The 18,893-nt window shown below is 39.5% G+C and overlaps 1 protein-coding gene across 1 annotated transcript in view; it reads right to left on the reverse strand.

Moving 5' to 3' along the window:
• The window catches only part of adamtsl3 (ADAMTS-like 3), a 371,260-nt gene that overhangs the window by 313,370 nt on the left and 38,997 nt on the right, over nt 1-18,893 (reverse strand). The window contains exon 2 of the mRNA XM_084722400.1: nt 6,447-6,566. Coding sequence (XP_084578526.1) covers nt 6,447-6,566 — 120 coding nt within the window. The remainder of the gene's footprint in view (nt 1-6,446; nt 6,567-18,893) is intronic.

Consider the following 18,893-nt stretch of genomic DNA (forward strand, 5'->3'; position numbering starts at 1 on the left):
TTAAACACATAATATGAAGATTAAAGTGCTAAAACAAAAACTAACAAAAACCAGTGCCATTAACAGAGCAAAAGAGAGGTTTTGGCGGCATGATGTAAACCAGCGGTGAGCTCAGACTGAACTCAGTGCCACTGAACTCATCTGCTGGCTCAATGTGTTGCAGCGCTGCACTTGTAATCATGTCATTGTGAGTTCAAGGGACTCCCTAAAAACCTTTCGCCCAGATGGGTGTGGTTCTGCAGGACATGTGGCAGTGCATGCTTCAGAGAGCCCACAGGCAAGTTCCATGACGCCTCAGCCCGTGTTCTACAGTACACCACAAAAGTTGGACTGATCGGCAAAGTATATGCTACTCTTATTACTCAAACCTGGGAAATTAAGCAAACTAGACTGAATAATACATGTATACAATATGAGATCAGTGTCTGTGAGCCTTGCAATGCTGTTTGGGCAAAATAGCACACAGGTATCAGAATACAGACCATACATCTTAGTATATTGTTGTTATAGGATATAATTTAGCCAATCTTGTCAATATATGACAAAATATATATTATTAATGAGGGAAAATGACAGTATTTACCACCACACCCCCTGATTTTGTTATATTTTCCAGTATAACATTATGATGATTTGAAATGAGGGAATACTAATAGTAGTCGCTGTTGCAGCTGTGCAGCAGCAATGACACAAAATCAGCTGTATCATCTTCTATTGATGATCACAAATATATAAAAAATCATCTCTGCTTGAAATACCAATTACGTGTGAAGTCTCCTGTGTGTTTAATCTTGGGTTTAAAACAAAGATCAAGGTTAAGAACAGCCCTGGGTTGAGAATATGCAGTGTACAAACCCTGTATGTGTGGAGTCCTGTGGGTTCAAGTAATGTGAACTTCCTTTGCATCATCAAGTGCTGAAAAATCAATCAGTCGATTAATCAGGCCATTGATTAGTCAGCATTGTCAGATGTATTGCACTCTGCTCTCCACCTTCTGAAATCTACAGCATGACCCAATGTACTTTTCTATTTTATTTATTTCTAAAAATAACAATTTAAAACAACCTGTTACTGGCTAAGATAACCATGTATATTAGATTATAATGTACATTGAATAATAACATTACACATGATTCTTTTCTTTTTTGATATCAACACTATGTATCGGTTGCTTTTCTCTCTTAATATAGGCATCAGCCACAGAAAAGTCTTTATCAGGTGACCAAGTTCATGGTGTCACATAAATCATTTCACATAAGGATTTCAATTATTGTCTTTCATGAATCTGAATCAACTCACAAATGCTGATTTTTGTCACAATGTCATGCTGATTTAACAAAAAAGGTGGAAAAATGAGAGTTCTTCAAAAATGCCAAGCTTTTGGGTGCTCTTTGGATTTAAAGACCGCATAATTAACTCCTCGAGACAAAAGTGAAGTATTTCCATCTCCAACAGACTATTTTTAACAGAGCAAAGCTCAAGGAGTAACAAATGAGAACATCTGACCAACACACAATGCAGCACTTCACAAAAATTCAACCGAGTCTGGTGGGCGACGAAAATAACTCGGCCTAGAGTCTGTTTCATTTCAAACGCCCTGTGTCCGAACAGAGTTTTGGACAGCAGTGGGTGTTGACTGCAGCAGAGAGGCTGCTCTCCACTGCTGGACACATAATGTTAATACACACAACACAGCGACACAGTGGAACATAGGGGTGAAAAGTATAAATGGTAAAGAAAGAATATAGGTATAAATTTTCCTCATGGTTGGAAAAAGCACAGATAAAAGAACCAGTAATGTCAGAGCTTTCCCAAATTTGAAGATATATGGCAAACTAAGCTAAACAGACTTTAGTTTTAGTTTGTTTGCACACGATGAGGAGGAGGAGGAGGAGGACTTGAACAAAACACTGCTGCAACTGCTATCAAATGGACACGGTTCAGGTTTTAAAAGTCAGACAACAAACAGAAAACAGGGATCTGAAAAACACGTCAGACCACAGTGGTTACCTTGCGAGGCAGCTGAATTTGCGAGATCATCATTCGTGCAAGAATCCATCTTACCAGGCTCCAAGTAATCCTCCTTATCAGAGGTGGCGCAAGCCAATCAATGTCTACTGGCTGATAAAGGTGTTTTTAGGTGCGCCAAAAGCAAGAAATGTCTATGGAAACATCTCATTTCAAACAGACAATGGCGGCTCCTGAAGAGGTTAGCATAGCTACTGTGATAGCATCAGTTATATCAGAACTGGAGAGAATTTCTTAATTGAAAGAAGAGCAAAGAACAACACTGAAGGCTTTTATCGATGGAAAAGATGTTTTCGCTCTTCTTTCAGCCCGCTTTGGCTTTGGTTCTGATTGGTTGAGGTTAGCCCATGTTAGATGTGAAAGATGGTTCATCCAATCACCTGCCAAGTGTTGTTTGAAAGCGCCTGCCCTTTTCCAAACAGTTTCCATGGACAGCTTCCCAGATGGTTCTGTGGAACAAACCATCTGGCATGTCAGGTTATGTAAGTGGTGATAATATTTGATACACTGAAAGGTGTAAAGGTTTTGGTTCTTTTTAATATGAGAAATATGTCTTAGTCATACAGTGAAGTGTACATTTATAGCTGCCATGCAGTTTTACCAGTACTTTACCCCTGCACTGATATAAAGAAAGAAAAACAAATATACTGTTAAATTAGGGCTGCACGATTTGTTAAAGAAGTCATAGGGCAAATGTTTTGACTGAAATTGCAATTACAATATGCTATAAGCTCATTTTCATCTGTAGTCCCTGGGCAGGAAACAGAGGATAATTTCTCTGCTTAAAAATGCTATCATATCATATCATATCATATCATATCATATCAGGATATATTATATTATATATCCTGTTTTTAACAGGATTACAAGACAGAACATATTCATGATAGAACAGCTTCAACACAACATCAAGACATGCGGCAATAACAACAACTGCAACAATATAATTTCACAGCATTAGGACAAAAACTAGACCATTAAGACAGCACAACAATAAAACTATGACATTAACATACAGCAAGATTTAATAATATTATATCTGGTGTCTGAGATTATGTGTGTTGGGGACATGATCGGGTTGATTTTAGCCCTGATTTCATCTTGAATTTAAAACCAGCAAAGCTCTCTTATCTCACATGGTACTGAGTTCCAGTCACAATGCATTTCAATTTTCCATGTGCACTGAAAAGTTAAAATCATGATGATGTGATATTTATTGACATCTGAACCAAACATGTTTTAATTTCATCTGGAGAACAAGATTTTTAGGTTTTTCAAACAATTTGCGATTTGGTTTCGGTTCTGTGGTTTAAATATTGCACTTGGCCATATTGCAATTTAATCGCGCTTCCCGTCCATGCTTTAAATTATACCTTGATGTAAATTTTAGGCCATACAGCCCAGCCCTGGCTGAGCACTCTGCCTGTATTTACACTGTATTTACACTTCTGCCTTTACTAAAAACATTTAACCAGTGTTATTAGTCAATAAATAACACTTTCTTTTCATTAGCATCTCATACAGTTTATGTATTTCACTGAAATCAATAACTTAAAAAAAAAAAAAAGCAGCATCATCTCACTCACCTTTTTCTGCTTTATTCTTAGTCAGAAAATGATCCTCATCAGGACCAGTTAGCTTCACTGTCAGTTATGTTTCATCTGCAGCTCAGTGGGACGAAACACAGGAGTCAGTGCTTTGTCACACAGTGCACTGGAGTAACAGTTCCTCTTTTTTTATATTGAATCAAGAAGATTCAAGGGCCAATTATGTGAATGAGAGTCAAGAATCGATTCTGAATGTAATCCTGACAGAAGCAATTGAATTGAATTGTAAGATCGCAAAAGATTCTCCGTCAGCAAGATGTATAAGATATAACAAGATATCAAACAAAAACAGCTTTGAGAAAACTGAAAATAATGTACTGATTCAGCTCTTTTTAATATGCCTTGGACCTAACGCTATAAATGCTGACAAAACAAAGAATGATGATGGGTGACACTCAGGAAAATAACCACCTCATTAAGCTCCTCCCATCACTCGACAAACAGACACAGACTGATAAACTTCCTAAAAGCTGTAAAACTGTTGAAGTGGAACTTCACCTCAGTCTGAGAAGACTGGTGTACTGTGCAGTATCACTTACATGAGGATTTAAAAACACTATGTACAGTATCTCCTCACTAACCACACATCCTCATGTTCCCCAGTAAACCATCACCCACATTACCCACACTGCACCATTTTCTGAATTTGAACCTCACTACTTGTACTATTGTACTACGAGTATTTACGTGTCTTTTTATTGTATTTTTTGATTAATTGTATTTACATATTTTATATTGCTTATTTTTGTACTGTCATTTAAGTTACTACCATCTGTCATTTTATTTTTGTTAACTCTATCTTCATTCTCTATTGCTGATTTTTCTTCTTTCTGCAACGTCCATCATTAACTGGTTGATTCCACTGAGCATGACACGTCTGCACCACAGTTTTGATCCGTCCTGCACATCTGCAGCCCTCACCAGCAGCGTTTCAGAAACATTCCAGCAGTGGAGCATTTTACACAGCATTTTTTTTTTATTTGGTCCTCCTTCCTTGCTCTTTGTGCTTCACCCGTCTTTTATTTTGAAAATTGACCAGATTCTCTCCTGCCTCCTCTGTGCTAATTGACCTGGCATCCGTCAAAAAACAGACTTGGCGCGTATTTTAGGTGGAGCCGAGAGCTGCTTCTGGGACTGCAGGTGGAATTACAAGAATTGTGTAGGAAGGCTACAATCAGCTCCGGCTGCCACAGCGCGATGCAGCCGTACCTGGCAGAATTTAGCCGTTAGATCTTTCATTTCTGTCTATTTATTCCTTGGAAATATGTGTGAATCTTAAACATGTGTGAATACGAGCACCATTTGAGGATGACACAACGGTAATTTTGTTGTGCCTGCACCAGGACAATAAATTTCTTGAATCTTGAATCTTGAATATATTCAGCATTTCTTTTTGTAATGACCGTGCATTGGTAAAAATGAGAGATGATTCTGACTTTGGCTACTGCTCTGAAATCATATCACAGCAACTCAGAAGAAGAGAAGGACAGTACCTGTTTACAGCACAGAAGAGAGGATTCTTTGTTTGTTTTGATCAAGAAGGCTGAAGGACACGGCCAACAATGTTGTCAGACATGCTGATATTGTGTGAAATGTGTGCACGCACAAGATGAATGGAATTATGTGATTCTGCACTACAGTGTCTACCAGTCCAGTCCACTTCTGCTGAAATTCACATTTAACACATTGTTTTTTATTTTCACTTGGAATCAGTTCTGTGGAATGAAAAATCTGTTCATGTTTCAAGTCTAATGGTCTCTGAAATGTTCAACACTTCACAGATGTTGGAAGTCAGGTCCTGTCAACTCCAGTTAGCTTAGAGACTGTCAATCACACATCAGAGGTGAAGCCAGCCAGCGTCAGTGTTCCACCAGCGTGACGAAACATGTTCTAAAACCACCAGGAAACCAGGGGTAGAACCAGGAAATAAAAATGATCAAATTTAAAGGAACAGATGAAAATTAAAATACATATTTAGATATTTTCCCCCTGGCCTGCAGTACTGTACCTGCAGAGTTTTGGAGATATCAGCTGTAGAGATGTCTGACTTCTCTCTGATATAATGAGAACAAATGGAGCAGTCTTGTGGGACTCAAAGCACCAAAAAAATACATTTGAAAAATTCAAAACCAGTGTCTCTTTCTAAAAATCATGACCCAGTTGATTAAGATAATCCACAGACCTTGTTGCGAGCAGTTTCATTTATGAACTACTTTCTCTCTGCAATAGAATCTACCAGAACTACTTTCTCTTCTACTAGAAATAAAGTTGTTTTTTACATGAAACTATGTCTGCAGCTAATAATTATTTTCTGCATTAATCAGTTAATTATTTGCTCTATAAAATGTCAGAAAATTGTAAAAAAAAAAAAAAAAAAAAATGTTGATCAGTGTTTCATCAACCTCAAATGTCTTCTTTGGTCAACAACCTAAAAATATTTATTTTAATGCCCAAGCACAGTAAAGAAAACCAGACTGATTTTTGAAGTATTTCTTGTAACGATTATTTTCATTATAAATTCCTCTGTCAATCATTTTCTCCATTAATCATTAACTTGTTTGATCCATAAAATGCAGAAAAGTTTACAAAATGTTGACCAATGTTGCCCAAAGTGCCATCGATCTAGATGGATAAACAGCACTACAGGCCCCAGGAAAATATGTATTTTGATTTTGGGGTGAACTGTCCCTTCAAGTGAAGAAATAACATAGAAGCAAATCACAGCAACTGATGACATTTTGGTTCACATCACTAGCATCAGCTATTGCAAACCCATTCCTGTCCAGCACCAGCAGAGAGTGAGGGACTGACCTGGTCGTCGTATCTGTAGGTGAGAAATTGGTCTTCTGTGGCGTCCTCCATGAAGCTGCCCTGAGGTGAGAGGGCGAACTCTGGCAGGAACACTGCACTCTGGGGCTCACTCTCTGCACACTGAACACACACACACACACACACACACACACACACACACACACACACATGCAGTTTCAGTGAAGCGGTATCCAGGCAAAGTGCACGGGACTCATAAAATTCAGATCATGACCATGGACCAAATTTTGTTATGTCCTGCTTCACAAAATAAAAAAAGCATAAAAAATAACCAAACTGATCAATTATCAGATTTGTTGGCAATTAATTTAATAACCCATACATTAATTAATGGTTGCAGCTCTAAGAACCATCCACTGTTACAATCAATCTTTAAAGTCTAACTATAAGAATATATTTTATATAAGAGAAACCTAGAGAAAGTAACTTTTGTTGCTAATACTGCTGTCAGCAAGCAGCACAGTTACTTCTGATTTACAGTCAAAACATTTGTACTCAATTAAAGGAGCCATGATTATTTTTGGAATATTTGTACCAGAGATAATTGTTGTGAACAATTAATAACAGTGATGTTAAACTATCCATTTTTGAAAGAAACAGAATGATGAAAGACTGGGTACAGAGAGTCCCACTTTGCAGCCCTCATGATTTTCATTCATTTCATTTTCTGCTATTGTCATTTTTATATTTTTATGACCTAAGCGCAATGGTGAAGTACACAGAGACACACACATGGAGTAGAGTTGGACAACTGGAATCTGTGTTGCTGCATCATGGGTAATAAATCTGAAGTCAGTCCCTGCCAGGTTAATTTAGTGAGCTAAAACCTGGACCTCTCCAGCTTAACACAGGCTGTGAACTCATCTCCACAAACAGGCCAGGATCACCACCCTCTCCCCACATCCCCTCCTCCTCCTCCTCCTCAACTCACAGGAGAGAAAAGCTGCAATTCAATATGACCAAACCCTCTTCTGATTCTTCATACACTCTGCTCTACGGGAACATTTTCTATTCATTTCACTCTGATCTGTACGCAACAATCAGTGAGCCCCTACGTCTGACATTGGATTTTTTGATGATCAGCGTTAATCTGAGGGGGAGACTGATTATCAGACTAACAGGGACTCAGACTGTGCTGCACGCTCAGACTGGAAAGGAATAACTGGCATCTGGCATTTAAAGGGCTCCCCAGAGAGAGACACAGAGAGACACTGTGTCAGAGAGTGTGAGTGTGTGTGTGCAGGCCACTTGAATTGTGTGCAAGAGAGATGATCTACCATTAAGATTAGTGGGAGTGGTGTCTTCTGCAGGCTTTTAGAGCCACTTAGAGACAGACACAGCAGAAGTGCCACTGGTATGTGTTTCCCTGAGGAGTGTCTGAGGACTGGCACACTTTCATCACTTACTAACCTCTTCACTCTTTACTTCCAACTCTCTCTGTCGCTCTCAGAACACTTTTTAAACCTTTTTTTTCAATACAAGTATAATAATTCCAAGTACTTGGAAAAAAGAAAATGAAATTGGTTTGCACTTTACTATATACAAAACTATATATATTACACCGCAAATAATATACTAGTGTTTCTCCACTGGGAGTCTGTTGACCTGCAGTGGTCGGTGAGAGAGATGTTACAGTGCTACTAGTCTCACTGTCCCTGTAGTGTTCAGCAGCAGTGGGAAGAGTACTGAAAAGTACTGTTATATTGCTCAAATATTACTCAATTACAAGTAAAAGTACTGGTGTTAGAAAAATAAAAGTACAACGTATTCATTGCAAAAACTATTGACTGTTGATGTCACAGTCACCTCTCAAAGTCAGGGCTGTAAATTCTGTGTTTTCCTGAACTAATAGTTGAAAACACTAAGAACTGATTAATCAATAATAGTTTCTACAATACAAAACATGTTATTTTTCTGTCAATTTCTTTTTTTCTGTTTTTTTTTTTTTCATTTTAGGTCTAACTTTAATTGTCTTTATTCAACAAATGGCCCTACGAGACAAAACAATGTCACGTGAGGTGCTGCCATGATTAAATATCCATGAATGCCTTTTAAATCTGTTATATTCTTTACAGCAATTAATCAATTAAAGGTTTATCATTAACACCCTCACTCCAAATGTGTGCTGCCACAGCCTTTTGTTTTGCTTTTTATTTGTATCTCATGTTTTATTGGCCTGTTTGCAATCAGATCACCTGACTGGCTATTAACATGCAGATGAAAGGTTTGGATATAAACTTATCAGTTTAATTAATTAATTAATTAGCTCAGTTTAATCAATTCTTATGTTCACTTTGTCACCCCAGTAGCTATGATGAATAAAACCAATGATGGAATTAAAAGCTTCAACCAAAATTCTAAAATAAATCCTGATATTTAAAACAGAACTAAGAAATGTGACTTTGTAACTGTGCAATCAAATTCTACATATCCACTTTTTTTTACAATCACTTGGACTGATATATTTTTTCCTTACAAAGTTAATTGGGGAAATTTGTTGGAAAATAGTTGCCAATTTACACAACCAGTAGAAACAGAGCAACATTAGCATTCACTTGGAGTCATGTTTGTGTCCAATATTCACTCCACGTTTCTCACCCATACCATCACTCATACCAACACTCCATGTGTCAATTGCTGTTTCCAAGGTCAAGAATAAAGTTTCAGTCTTGGCTACCCCAGTGCCTGGTTTCTAGAGAATGTCAGATATCAGCTGTTCCTCTCACATGCATACAAATTTTAACTCAGCACTTAGACGTATATCTTAACATGACCAATTGAAAGAAACATCTCACCACTCTCTGTCTGTCTTCGCCCTGTCTTCTTTAATCGCTTGACAGGTGCACAAGTTTCATGTCTACAACCAAGACTTCAAACGTTTCATCCAGAAACAACATGACCTTGTGTAGGTATGGGAGGCATGTTTTTTGCATTGGTTGTTTTAACTGAAGCAGAATTGGAAAGGTAAAGGTAAATGTACAGGGTACAAGTTAAACTGATAGATTTACTGTTTAAACAAAAGTTCTGCATGGAGTAATGCTGAAGATGAATTGAGTCTTACAGTCTCAGACTCCTCAGACTGGTGGTACAACAGTGGATACTTCTGTATCTCCTGTCTGACAGCAGCAGTGAACAGGCTGTGGCTGGATGTGTGTTGTCTTTTAGTATCCTCTAGCATCTGCACAGACACATCACCTCCCTGATATCACTGATACTCAGTAGATGGGTTCCAACTATGTTCTAGGAGGTTTTAATCACCTTGTGTAGAGTCCTGGGCTGTGCACATATATGCTAGTTTATGATGTTTCCAGCCAGATAAATACAAATACAACAATTTTGGAGCTTCCTTTACCAGGGTGGAAATGTGTGATGTTCATGACAGGTTCTCTGTGATGTTGATTTCCAGGAACCTAAAGCTGTTCACCAGTTCCAACTCAGCTCCATGGATGTAGATAAAGGTGTACAGCTTTGCCTCCTTTCTCCAACAACCAACCACTCTGCAAGACTGTTGATTGCCTCCTGATATGATGTGTCATCATTTGAAATCCGGCCAATGACAGTGGCATCTTCCACAAACTTTGCAGCTGGGTTCTTTCCATGTTGGGGATTTGCAGTGAAGAAGGGGGACTGTGCACACTGTCCTGGGGCACTCTGGTCTTGGGCAACTGAGGACACCAAACTTGAGATACCAACCCCTGAACAACCCATCTCCTTCTCTCAGCATCAGTTGTTTTACACCACATTGCTTTCTTATCTCTCCAGGAACACCCCTTCACCTTTTTGTCTTTCATTTTATACCTTTATTGCACTTGCTTTGCTATCCTAGGTGATTTTGCACACAGCAATTTTTCTTGGCCAATTTTCTCTCATTGATTTTCTCCCAAGTATCTGATGTTGACCACTTTTTCACCCTCTTCCATCTGAAACCGATTACTTTCTTTGCCCATCCAGTATACATGTTCTTGATGTTTTTCAAGTAAGATTGGACTTTGCACTAGTCCTTCCTCTGTGTCAGCTAGTAGTCTAAAGTAATTCTTGAGCTCTATGCTCAGGGCTTTCTTTGTTTCAGGAGACGCAAGATAAAGGACATCCAAACGTTTCCTCCCCTGATTGGTGGTGAAGGTGGCTTGTGGCCTCACCTTAATCATTATTATCACCAAGTGGCAGACGCTGTTAACGTCTGCTCCACATGGTATCCTGAACAGGTCTTCGTCATTTGTAGTTGATTATGATATGGTCAGTTTGACTGGCAATGTGTCCCTCAGGGGATCTCCATGTTATTTATGGATATGGATGTCTTCATGAATCTCCAGTCAATGATGGGGTTCACTTCCAGAAGTTATTTGGCTGTTGTTTTGTTGACGCTGTTTTGGTGACCACTGCAGTGAGCTATTTTTGATATTTCCAACATAGATTGAGTTTTTCTTCTTTACACATTATACACGGTCGAAAATAGTTTCTGGAAACGTGAAAAGACTGAGAACTATGTAGAACTGGAATTTAGACTGTTAAACTGTTGTTCACAATTTCTGTGTTCAGGATTTTTTATGCAGACCTGAAACATGGCTCAGTGACAAGGAAATGTCACATGCTCACTTCAGTTCCAACAGCCCAAAACAGCAGAAAAAAATACCATCTTGTCACCGTCCTCTGGCTCTGGTGGCTCAAACTTGTCTGGACATATCCAATAAAGCTGCCAAATGGAGCAAGGAGTGTTTTTTGACACTGAGACAGCAGAGTGGAGACACCCACAGCATTACAGAGCACAGATTTTGTAATGTTTTAAATTCTAAAAGCCACTAAATTTTTGGCTGGAGGGACAAATGTCTACACAAGTTTATTGTTGCTTTACACAATCTTAAATAAAGCTGTTTCAGTTTTGTAGCACATACTTTTTTACAGGGTGATGTTGCTAGCCTCACACCACACCATCCACTAGTCCTCTTCCCTGGACTACTGTCCCATAGGTAGTGGGTTACAGCCTCACATCACATGAGACCAGACAGATTTTGGGATTGTGTACAGGCTTCCCCATCACATCAAGCCCAGCTGCTGTGTAACAAAAGCCGTAATCACAACTCGACACAATGTACGTTAGGTTTTAACGTATCGTATCAGCAACCCAAAGCAGTAGGACACTGAAGAAAGAATTCAAAAGCTGTGTTCAAGAGGTAATAAACAGGATTTATCAGCCATTTTTCTTTACCAAGGCTTCAACTATGTTGCATTAAGAGGTGTTAAAAGGGCTTAGATTAGACTTACAAAAGCCTATAGATATTCTGTGGCTGTGAATATAAAGGCTTGTTAATGCTTTAATTCAGTGCACACATCATAATTTCTTGGGAGGACAAAGACTCATAATGTTGATTTTGGTCTTCTGCACTATTTAATATTTATCCCTGCACAGAGGCACAGCAGGAGGATACAATGATCAAAAGCAGTGTTGAGCTCATAGTGCAGGAGAGTGTGAAAACACGGATGAAGACACTTTTCAGGTAGAAAAACATCCCACCTGCACAGCTATTCACTTTGTCCTTACGACTGCTTTCATCACTTTTTGGCCAGTGAGGGGAAGGAGACAAGCAGACAGACAAACAGACACCACACATCCCCAGCTCATATTTTATGCACATATTTGCCAACTTACAGGTAAAGCAAACACTGACATATCTGCAATCATTCTGAGTCGTGTTTGTGTTGACCTGACACATTTTTGACCAAGATTCACTCTCCTTTTAGCTCTCGATTTGGTCTCCACCACCTTCTGAGAAAAATGTACCCATCTTCTTATGATGACTTTGTCATTTGTTGCTGGACAGTTAATTCACAATTGGTTAATCAGAGCTTTATTTTTAATTTCCAATGCTGGTGGAGATTAACTACATTAAAACATAGGTTTTTGGGTTTTTTTTTTTTTTTTTTTAACTCTGTCTTGTCTTAAAATAATAGTTAATTACAGATATGCTTGGTATAATAATCAGTCATGTTCATACTGGCCATTAAGAGACACCTTCCCTGAGTGCTTCTACTGTGTGTGATGGCAGACAAAATCCACAGTCCTCATTTTGTGCACAAATGTATTCTACAGTCTGAAGTTTATATGAGGCTTTAGCAGTCTGAGACAGTCACGTTATTTTAATTGTCTAATTTTATATTCAAGACATTTTCATTCTTTAAATATATCACCAGGTTTCCTAACTCAAGATCCCATTCCTAAAGCAGACAAATCTTCTGGTTTCTTACATAAACCAGCATTTATGGTACAGAAGAGATCTTTTTAAATGATTCACACTTATGTTATGCTGAAACATTATTATAGATGCATCAATATGTACTTCACTTAACACATACAGTGATACTTTACAAGTGATGACCCCTGGGTCATCTTGCAGTGCTTGAGTGATCACCTCACCAGGAAGCTAAGTCAGTCTGTTAAGCCAGCACCTCTTTGTCCCATTGTAGCTGTAAGTAAGCTGTTTGAGCATTTAATCATACACTGTGTTGGCCAGTGCCCACTTCAAAATCTGGCTGCTTTTACTTGTTCATGGTTATGTGCCAATCTATGTGGTACCCCAGTCTCTGCAAGGTCAGTGGTTAAAGCTTAAACATGGTTTATTTTCATTTTTGGCATTCACCATGTGATCCAGAGAGACCAAGGTCTCAAACGTTACATCCCATATGTTCTCACAGGCGTCGAAGCAACTGAAGGTGAAGCATAATCACACATCACCATATCACGCTCAGAGTCAGGGAGTCTTAGAATTCTTCCATCAAAGAAGAATTCTTTAAAATCACTGCTTTGCACTTATTACACCAAGACAGGGGCAAATATCAAAGAAGATCTACCATGACTGAGGTTGTCGGCTCAGAGGCTGTACAAGAGAATACTGGATTAAATCATAATGATTGTGTTTTGGGCCATACAGTGCACGGTCCCTTAGTGGTTCTAAGGCAGTGTAGCTTGTGTGAGAGCTTGAGACAAAGACAGGTTCAGGTCGGGCCGGGCCTTATTTCTCACATATTTCATGGGCTTGTGTTGTTTTTGGACTGTATTATATTTATAATTATTATTATGATTGTTATCATTATGAGTAGTAGTAGGTTTTTTTTTCTTCTTCTTTCTCCCCACTTTTGTTGTTGCCAAATTCAAAGTCTCCCCACGTTTTATCCATGTCACTGGCACACCATACTGTTTGGTGCATAGAGGGAAGCGTGTTAAGAAAAGTGTCAGGCTGTAATCAGGTTTGGACTGTGCTAACAAAGGACGGGTTCAGGTCTGTTTTGGACAGAATTTTGATGGGCTTGGGTCTTGTCAGGCGGGGGCAGGCACAGCCAGTGGATGCTAAAGTTAGAGCTGTTGTCCAGTTGACCATTCTAAGTACAAAGAGTCGATGCAGTTTCTGGGTTTGGTAGGTTGCTACCGTAGCTTCTCTAAAGACTTTTCAACCAGTGTTGTGTCCCTGGCAAATTTGCTAAAAGGCAAGGTGAAATTTGTGTGGCCTCCTCATTGTCAAAGCATTTGGAAATGCAAAAAACCTCCTGGGCTCTGTGTTGGTCTTGGCTGCACCATGGCAGAATGAGCCATTCAAGCTCCAGGTGGATGCCAGTCAGGTCGGCACAGGTGCAGTTTTGTTGCAGGATGAAGATGGAACGGAACAACCAGTTTGCTATTAAAAAGTTTATTCATATCAAATGAATTATTCGACCATAGAGAAGGAAGCCCTGGCCCTCACTTGGTCGCTTCAGTGCAGGGAGCTGTCCTGTGGTTGTGTACACTGATCATAACCCTCTGATATTCCCGAGTTTGTTGCGATGTCCCAAACCAGCATCTCATATGCGAGCCAGACACATAAAAGGCAAAGATGACATTTTAGCAGATGCTCTTTTGCATGCCCCTGTGGTCTAAGTAAATGTGTTTCATTTTGTTTTGAAATTATTGCTTAATCCCCACCTCTCTGTGTCTTCCCCCATCTTTGTCTCTCTTAATACGCCTCATTTGTCAGGTACCCACTGCAGAGGGTGGCCTGCATGGGGGCAGACTGGACAGTTGGGGAGATTTTCATTTTGGCTGCAACAATTTTCTTTTTATTTTATGGTGGTCCTGTGGGGGTGATAACTCCCGCTGGCTGTCTAACCATTCTCTCTCTGCTTCTCCACAGGCACCCAATTTGGCTTAGTTATGTCATTTTAGTTATCCCTAAGTTGTGTTTCACATCCTACAACATCCACACTCGCCATTTCCACACATGCACACCATACACCATTGACTTCACTGACATCCACACCACATAATGCCTGTATTTCATTTGGCCTTTTAATTTGCTTATTATACTTCATAAAATATCTCTTGTTAAATGTGTGTCTCCCATTTGTTCCGCTTGAGCCAAGTCAGAACATATTATACTGTTTGGACTATTATAGCATGCTATGTAGTCATAATTTATTATAAGCTCCATCAGTCAAATGATAACTAGTCAGGAGCATCCACTTGATATTGATATTCTATGTTTATGACTGCTGATATAGTGCATTAGCAAGCATTATATGTGTTTATGAGTGGAGTCATAAAGCATTATGAATGTATTATAATACAATTCGAACACCTGCATAATATACAAAACACAATAGATGAACTCTTCATAGAAAGAGCTGCCTCTACAGCAGGACTGCATGACCCTTTTTGACCAGAGTCATTATTTCCATTCTGACATCAGAAATACTACTTTAGCATGCAGGTTTACAGGGATAGTTCACCCTCATGTCAATTGAATGTCGAGCTTATTTTATTAGTCCGCAAAACACTGCTGGATTTTCACAGGAAAACTGTTGCAGAATCTCCCGAACAACTGAAGTGAATGGTGACCAGTTTTCAAATAGAAAAAAGTAACAAAGTAATAAAAGTAATAAAATACCTTCATACTGCTCATCTGGTGTAATCCAAGTCTCCTGAAGCCCCGACATGCCAATTTGACTTGAAATATGTAATTTGCACCATGTTTCTATCCTGAATCTTCACTGAAGATCCTTAGATGGAGCCATGGTCACCATCTGAACTGGGTGTGTGTGTTGTGATGGACTCCAGCAGTGTTTTTGTGGACTAACAAAATAAACCTGACCTTCAATCGGCATGACAGTGAGTAGGTAATGGCTGAATTTTCATTTTTGGGTGAACTCTCCCTTTAAAGAACCTGATCATGTTCACACTGTGGCTTGTTAAATGTTGTTGCTCTCTCTGGTGCAGTAGACAGAGAACAGTAAACCTCTGACCACCTACAAATTATTCCAATAGCTGATGATGTCCCCAATGTGTGAGAGAATTTGAGCTGTTAGTCTGACAGCTGTTTGTTCTGATACACACCTCTAATAAAGGTCAGTATGAACACAACTGAGAATACAAAGTCATGACTGAAAGGGGTATGATTTATCATCTGAACAGAGGACTATGTCCATACTAGGCCACACAGACACACACACACTGACAGAAAGTCAGGTCGTCCTGCTGTGAAGTTACTGAGTCGTAGCCATGCAGCGCAGCATAGAGCAGCTCCCCTAATTGAGTTTACACACCAGTGGAAGGACAGTGTCGGGACAGCCTTCAGAATGCCAGCTCCCTGCGGCGGCTGGTTCACGCTGGATCACTGGCTTACTTCAGAGGAGCCAATACTGGGATAATAATACGAGCAGGGCGACCCCCATCCCAAGGGGCAACACAGTGTACCAGAGGAGGCAGCTGCTACATAGTCTGGAGGGGATTACTTGTTAAAGCCATTAGTGAAACTCCTGTGCAGCAGGTCAGAAATCAAAGCTGGAGTTTGTTCACATCATGAAGGATGGAGGGTATGATTTGTTCAGCTCCGCTGGCTGACCACAAATACTTGAACAGGGGTTCAGGTCCAATATATATGCATCAGACCATTGATATGAGGGCTGGTGATGATCCAGTCCATCAATCTTTGCTCATATAAAATGCAGCCTTGTGCAATAAACGCAGGAAGGCTCAGTGGCTGACTGGAGAATGATTGATTTTAAATCAGATTTATATAAGGTGCATTCAGAGCCTAAACACAGCTCACTGTTCTGTGCTGTTTCTCTGTCTTATTTGAATACTGTGTAACACTGTTTTCAAGTGGGAATCAGTGAGCTGCTGTCCTGCCCTGATAATCAGACTCATTCATTATTTGTTTATTTATTCATTCATTCATTCATTTATTTCACCCATTCTTGAGAACTGGGACAAATCATGTCCTATCAAAAATGTATAAATTATTCATACCAACACTTGAATTCCAATTTTTTTGTGAAATTTTATTCTTTAAGGATTATATATATGAAATACATGTAATTTATGAAATGTATTGGTTTGCTTTAATTTTTTTAATTTCTAAACTTGCGCTGTGCCAGAAAACAGCCTTGTGCCCCCTCCAACACACACACACACACACACACACACACACACACACACACACATTGTCCATTTAAATGCTGACTTAAACAGGCATAATGAAAACGGGTAGAAGTCGACGCTAAAGCGTCAATTCTGATGCCTCCGCCTGCAACAGTTTGATACAACAATGACTTTTTGTGTTCCCTACACCTGACTGAAACCATTGATTCATTATAAATCGTATTTGCAAGTGTCCCAGGAGTTTGAGAATTATGGCTCTATTAATACAGTATACAGTTAATGAGAAAAGATCACAAGGAAAGAGCTATTACCTTTATTACCTAATAGTATCCAACATAGTTATTCAAAAATATATCAAGGTCAAATACAAAAAAGCTTTAAAATTGACCAAGTTATTGGCATAAGTGTGTTTTTAGAGACAGGTCTGTCAAGCAGCCATTTTGCGGCCATCTCGAAAGCGTTGGTCTCCAAAATTTAATCAGTTCATGTACCTGTTATAGAGTGTTAGCACACAAGATTTGGTGCAAATCTGTCCACCCGTTCAAAAGTTATCGTGCAAACAAAAAGTCGGCCATCTTGAAAGTCGGCCATCTCGAAAGCGTTGGTCTCCAAAATTTAATCAGTTCATGTACCTGTTATAGAGTCTTAGCACACAAGATTTGGTGCAAATCCGTCCACCCGTTCAAAAGATATCGCGTAAACAAAAATCTGTGACGGACGGACGGAAGGACAGACCCACGGACTCACGTACGGCCGGACAACCGGAGAACACCTTTTTATGCCTCCGGCCCGGCACCTTCGGCCAGGCGGAGGCATAAAAAGGATCAGCTATAGCCTAAGGACCCCTGTCTCACTTCCTAGTTTAAAAAAAGGCTGGTAAACTACAGCCGTTTCTCAATACCAAGTACACCAAGTCAGGACTTACGGACTTAGCAGCAAGTTCGACTTGGGAGTACAGTCTCTTGAGGACGGGAGGACACAGGACGGTCATTCTGCTATTGGGACAGTAGCGTACTTGATGATGTCACCATCTCAGCTCGTCTTGGCTTACCCACTTCCAGTTATTATGCCTCTGCCCGCCGAAGGTGCCAGGCCGGACCATACTGTTCTCCGGTTGTCCGTCCTTCTGTCCTTCCGTCCGTCTGTCCGTCACAGATTTTTGCTATCAGATCTGTCTCAACCATAACATATTAACTCTGTAGTCCTTCTAAACATATCAACTCTGTAGTCCTTCTAAATCAAAGCTAAATAAGAATTATGGTTTAAAATGTGTATTCTGATTAACATTTAGAGAACTCTGAGACACTTTAAAAAATAAAATGGCTGCTCACTATGACTATGATGTGAAATGAAGAAATTTAACATTTTGTCAACTCTGCAAGATTTAATAAATTTATTTTTATAAAATACTTAATCAATAGGAGGTTGACCTGTTACAAGGTTTAATATCCAAGAGTTTGATTTTTTAAAATATATTTCCAGCATAATTGAAAAGCGAAAAGGTAGAAGCTATCTGTGTCTTTGTCTGCACTAATGCTAATGTTTTCATAGGTTTGTGGGTTGGTAGTAGTTGGTTCTCACACTGTGTTGAATGAATAATGTGGAGGTCCAGACCGACCTGCCTCAGCCCGACAGTCTATGATTGTTCCATGTCATGTGACATCCACTCCTTAAAACTCCAGACTGCACTCTTCTAGCAGTGCACCTGTTACACAAATGAGTGTGTATGAGCATCACGAGTTGCTGTGAGTGAGCCAATCAGTTAGCTTGTTGCATGTCATGTTGTGATGGCTACCAGTAACATCAGTTATGTGTATAGCAAAAATAAATGTGTGTTTGTCATGCTGCGGAAATATGTTATTTACCACCCAGCCAAATTTGAATTATTAAAAAAACTGCAAAGTTTATAAATTAGGTCTCAAAATCCTGAAAAGACTGAGCAATCTCCTCTGCTCTGAAACACCGAGGGTGTCTTGCCCAGCAGAAGGGGCTAAAGGTTAGACAAACTTTTCAAATAGGCTCAG

Source organism: Lutjanus erythropterus, chromosome 1, assembly GCF_056507025.1.
Source record: "Lutjanus erythropterus isolate fLutEry1 chromosome 1, fLutEry1.hap2, whole genome shotgun sequence".
Lineage (NCBI taxonomy): Eukaryota > Metazoa > Chordata > Actinopteri > Lutjaniformes > Lutjanidae > Lutjanus > Lutjanus erythropterus.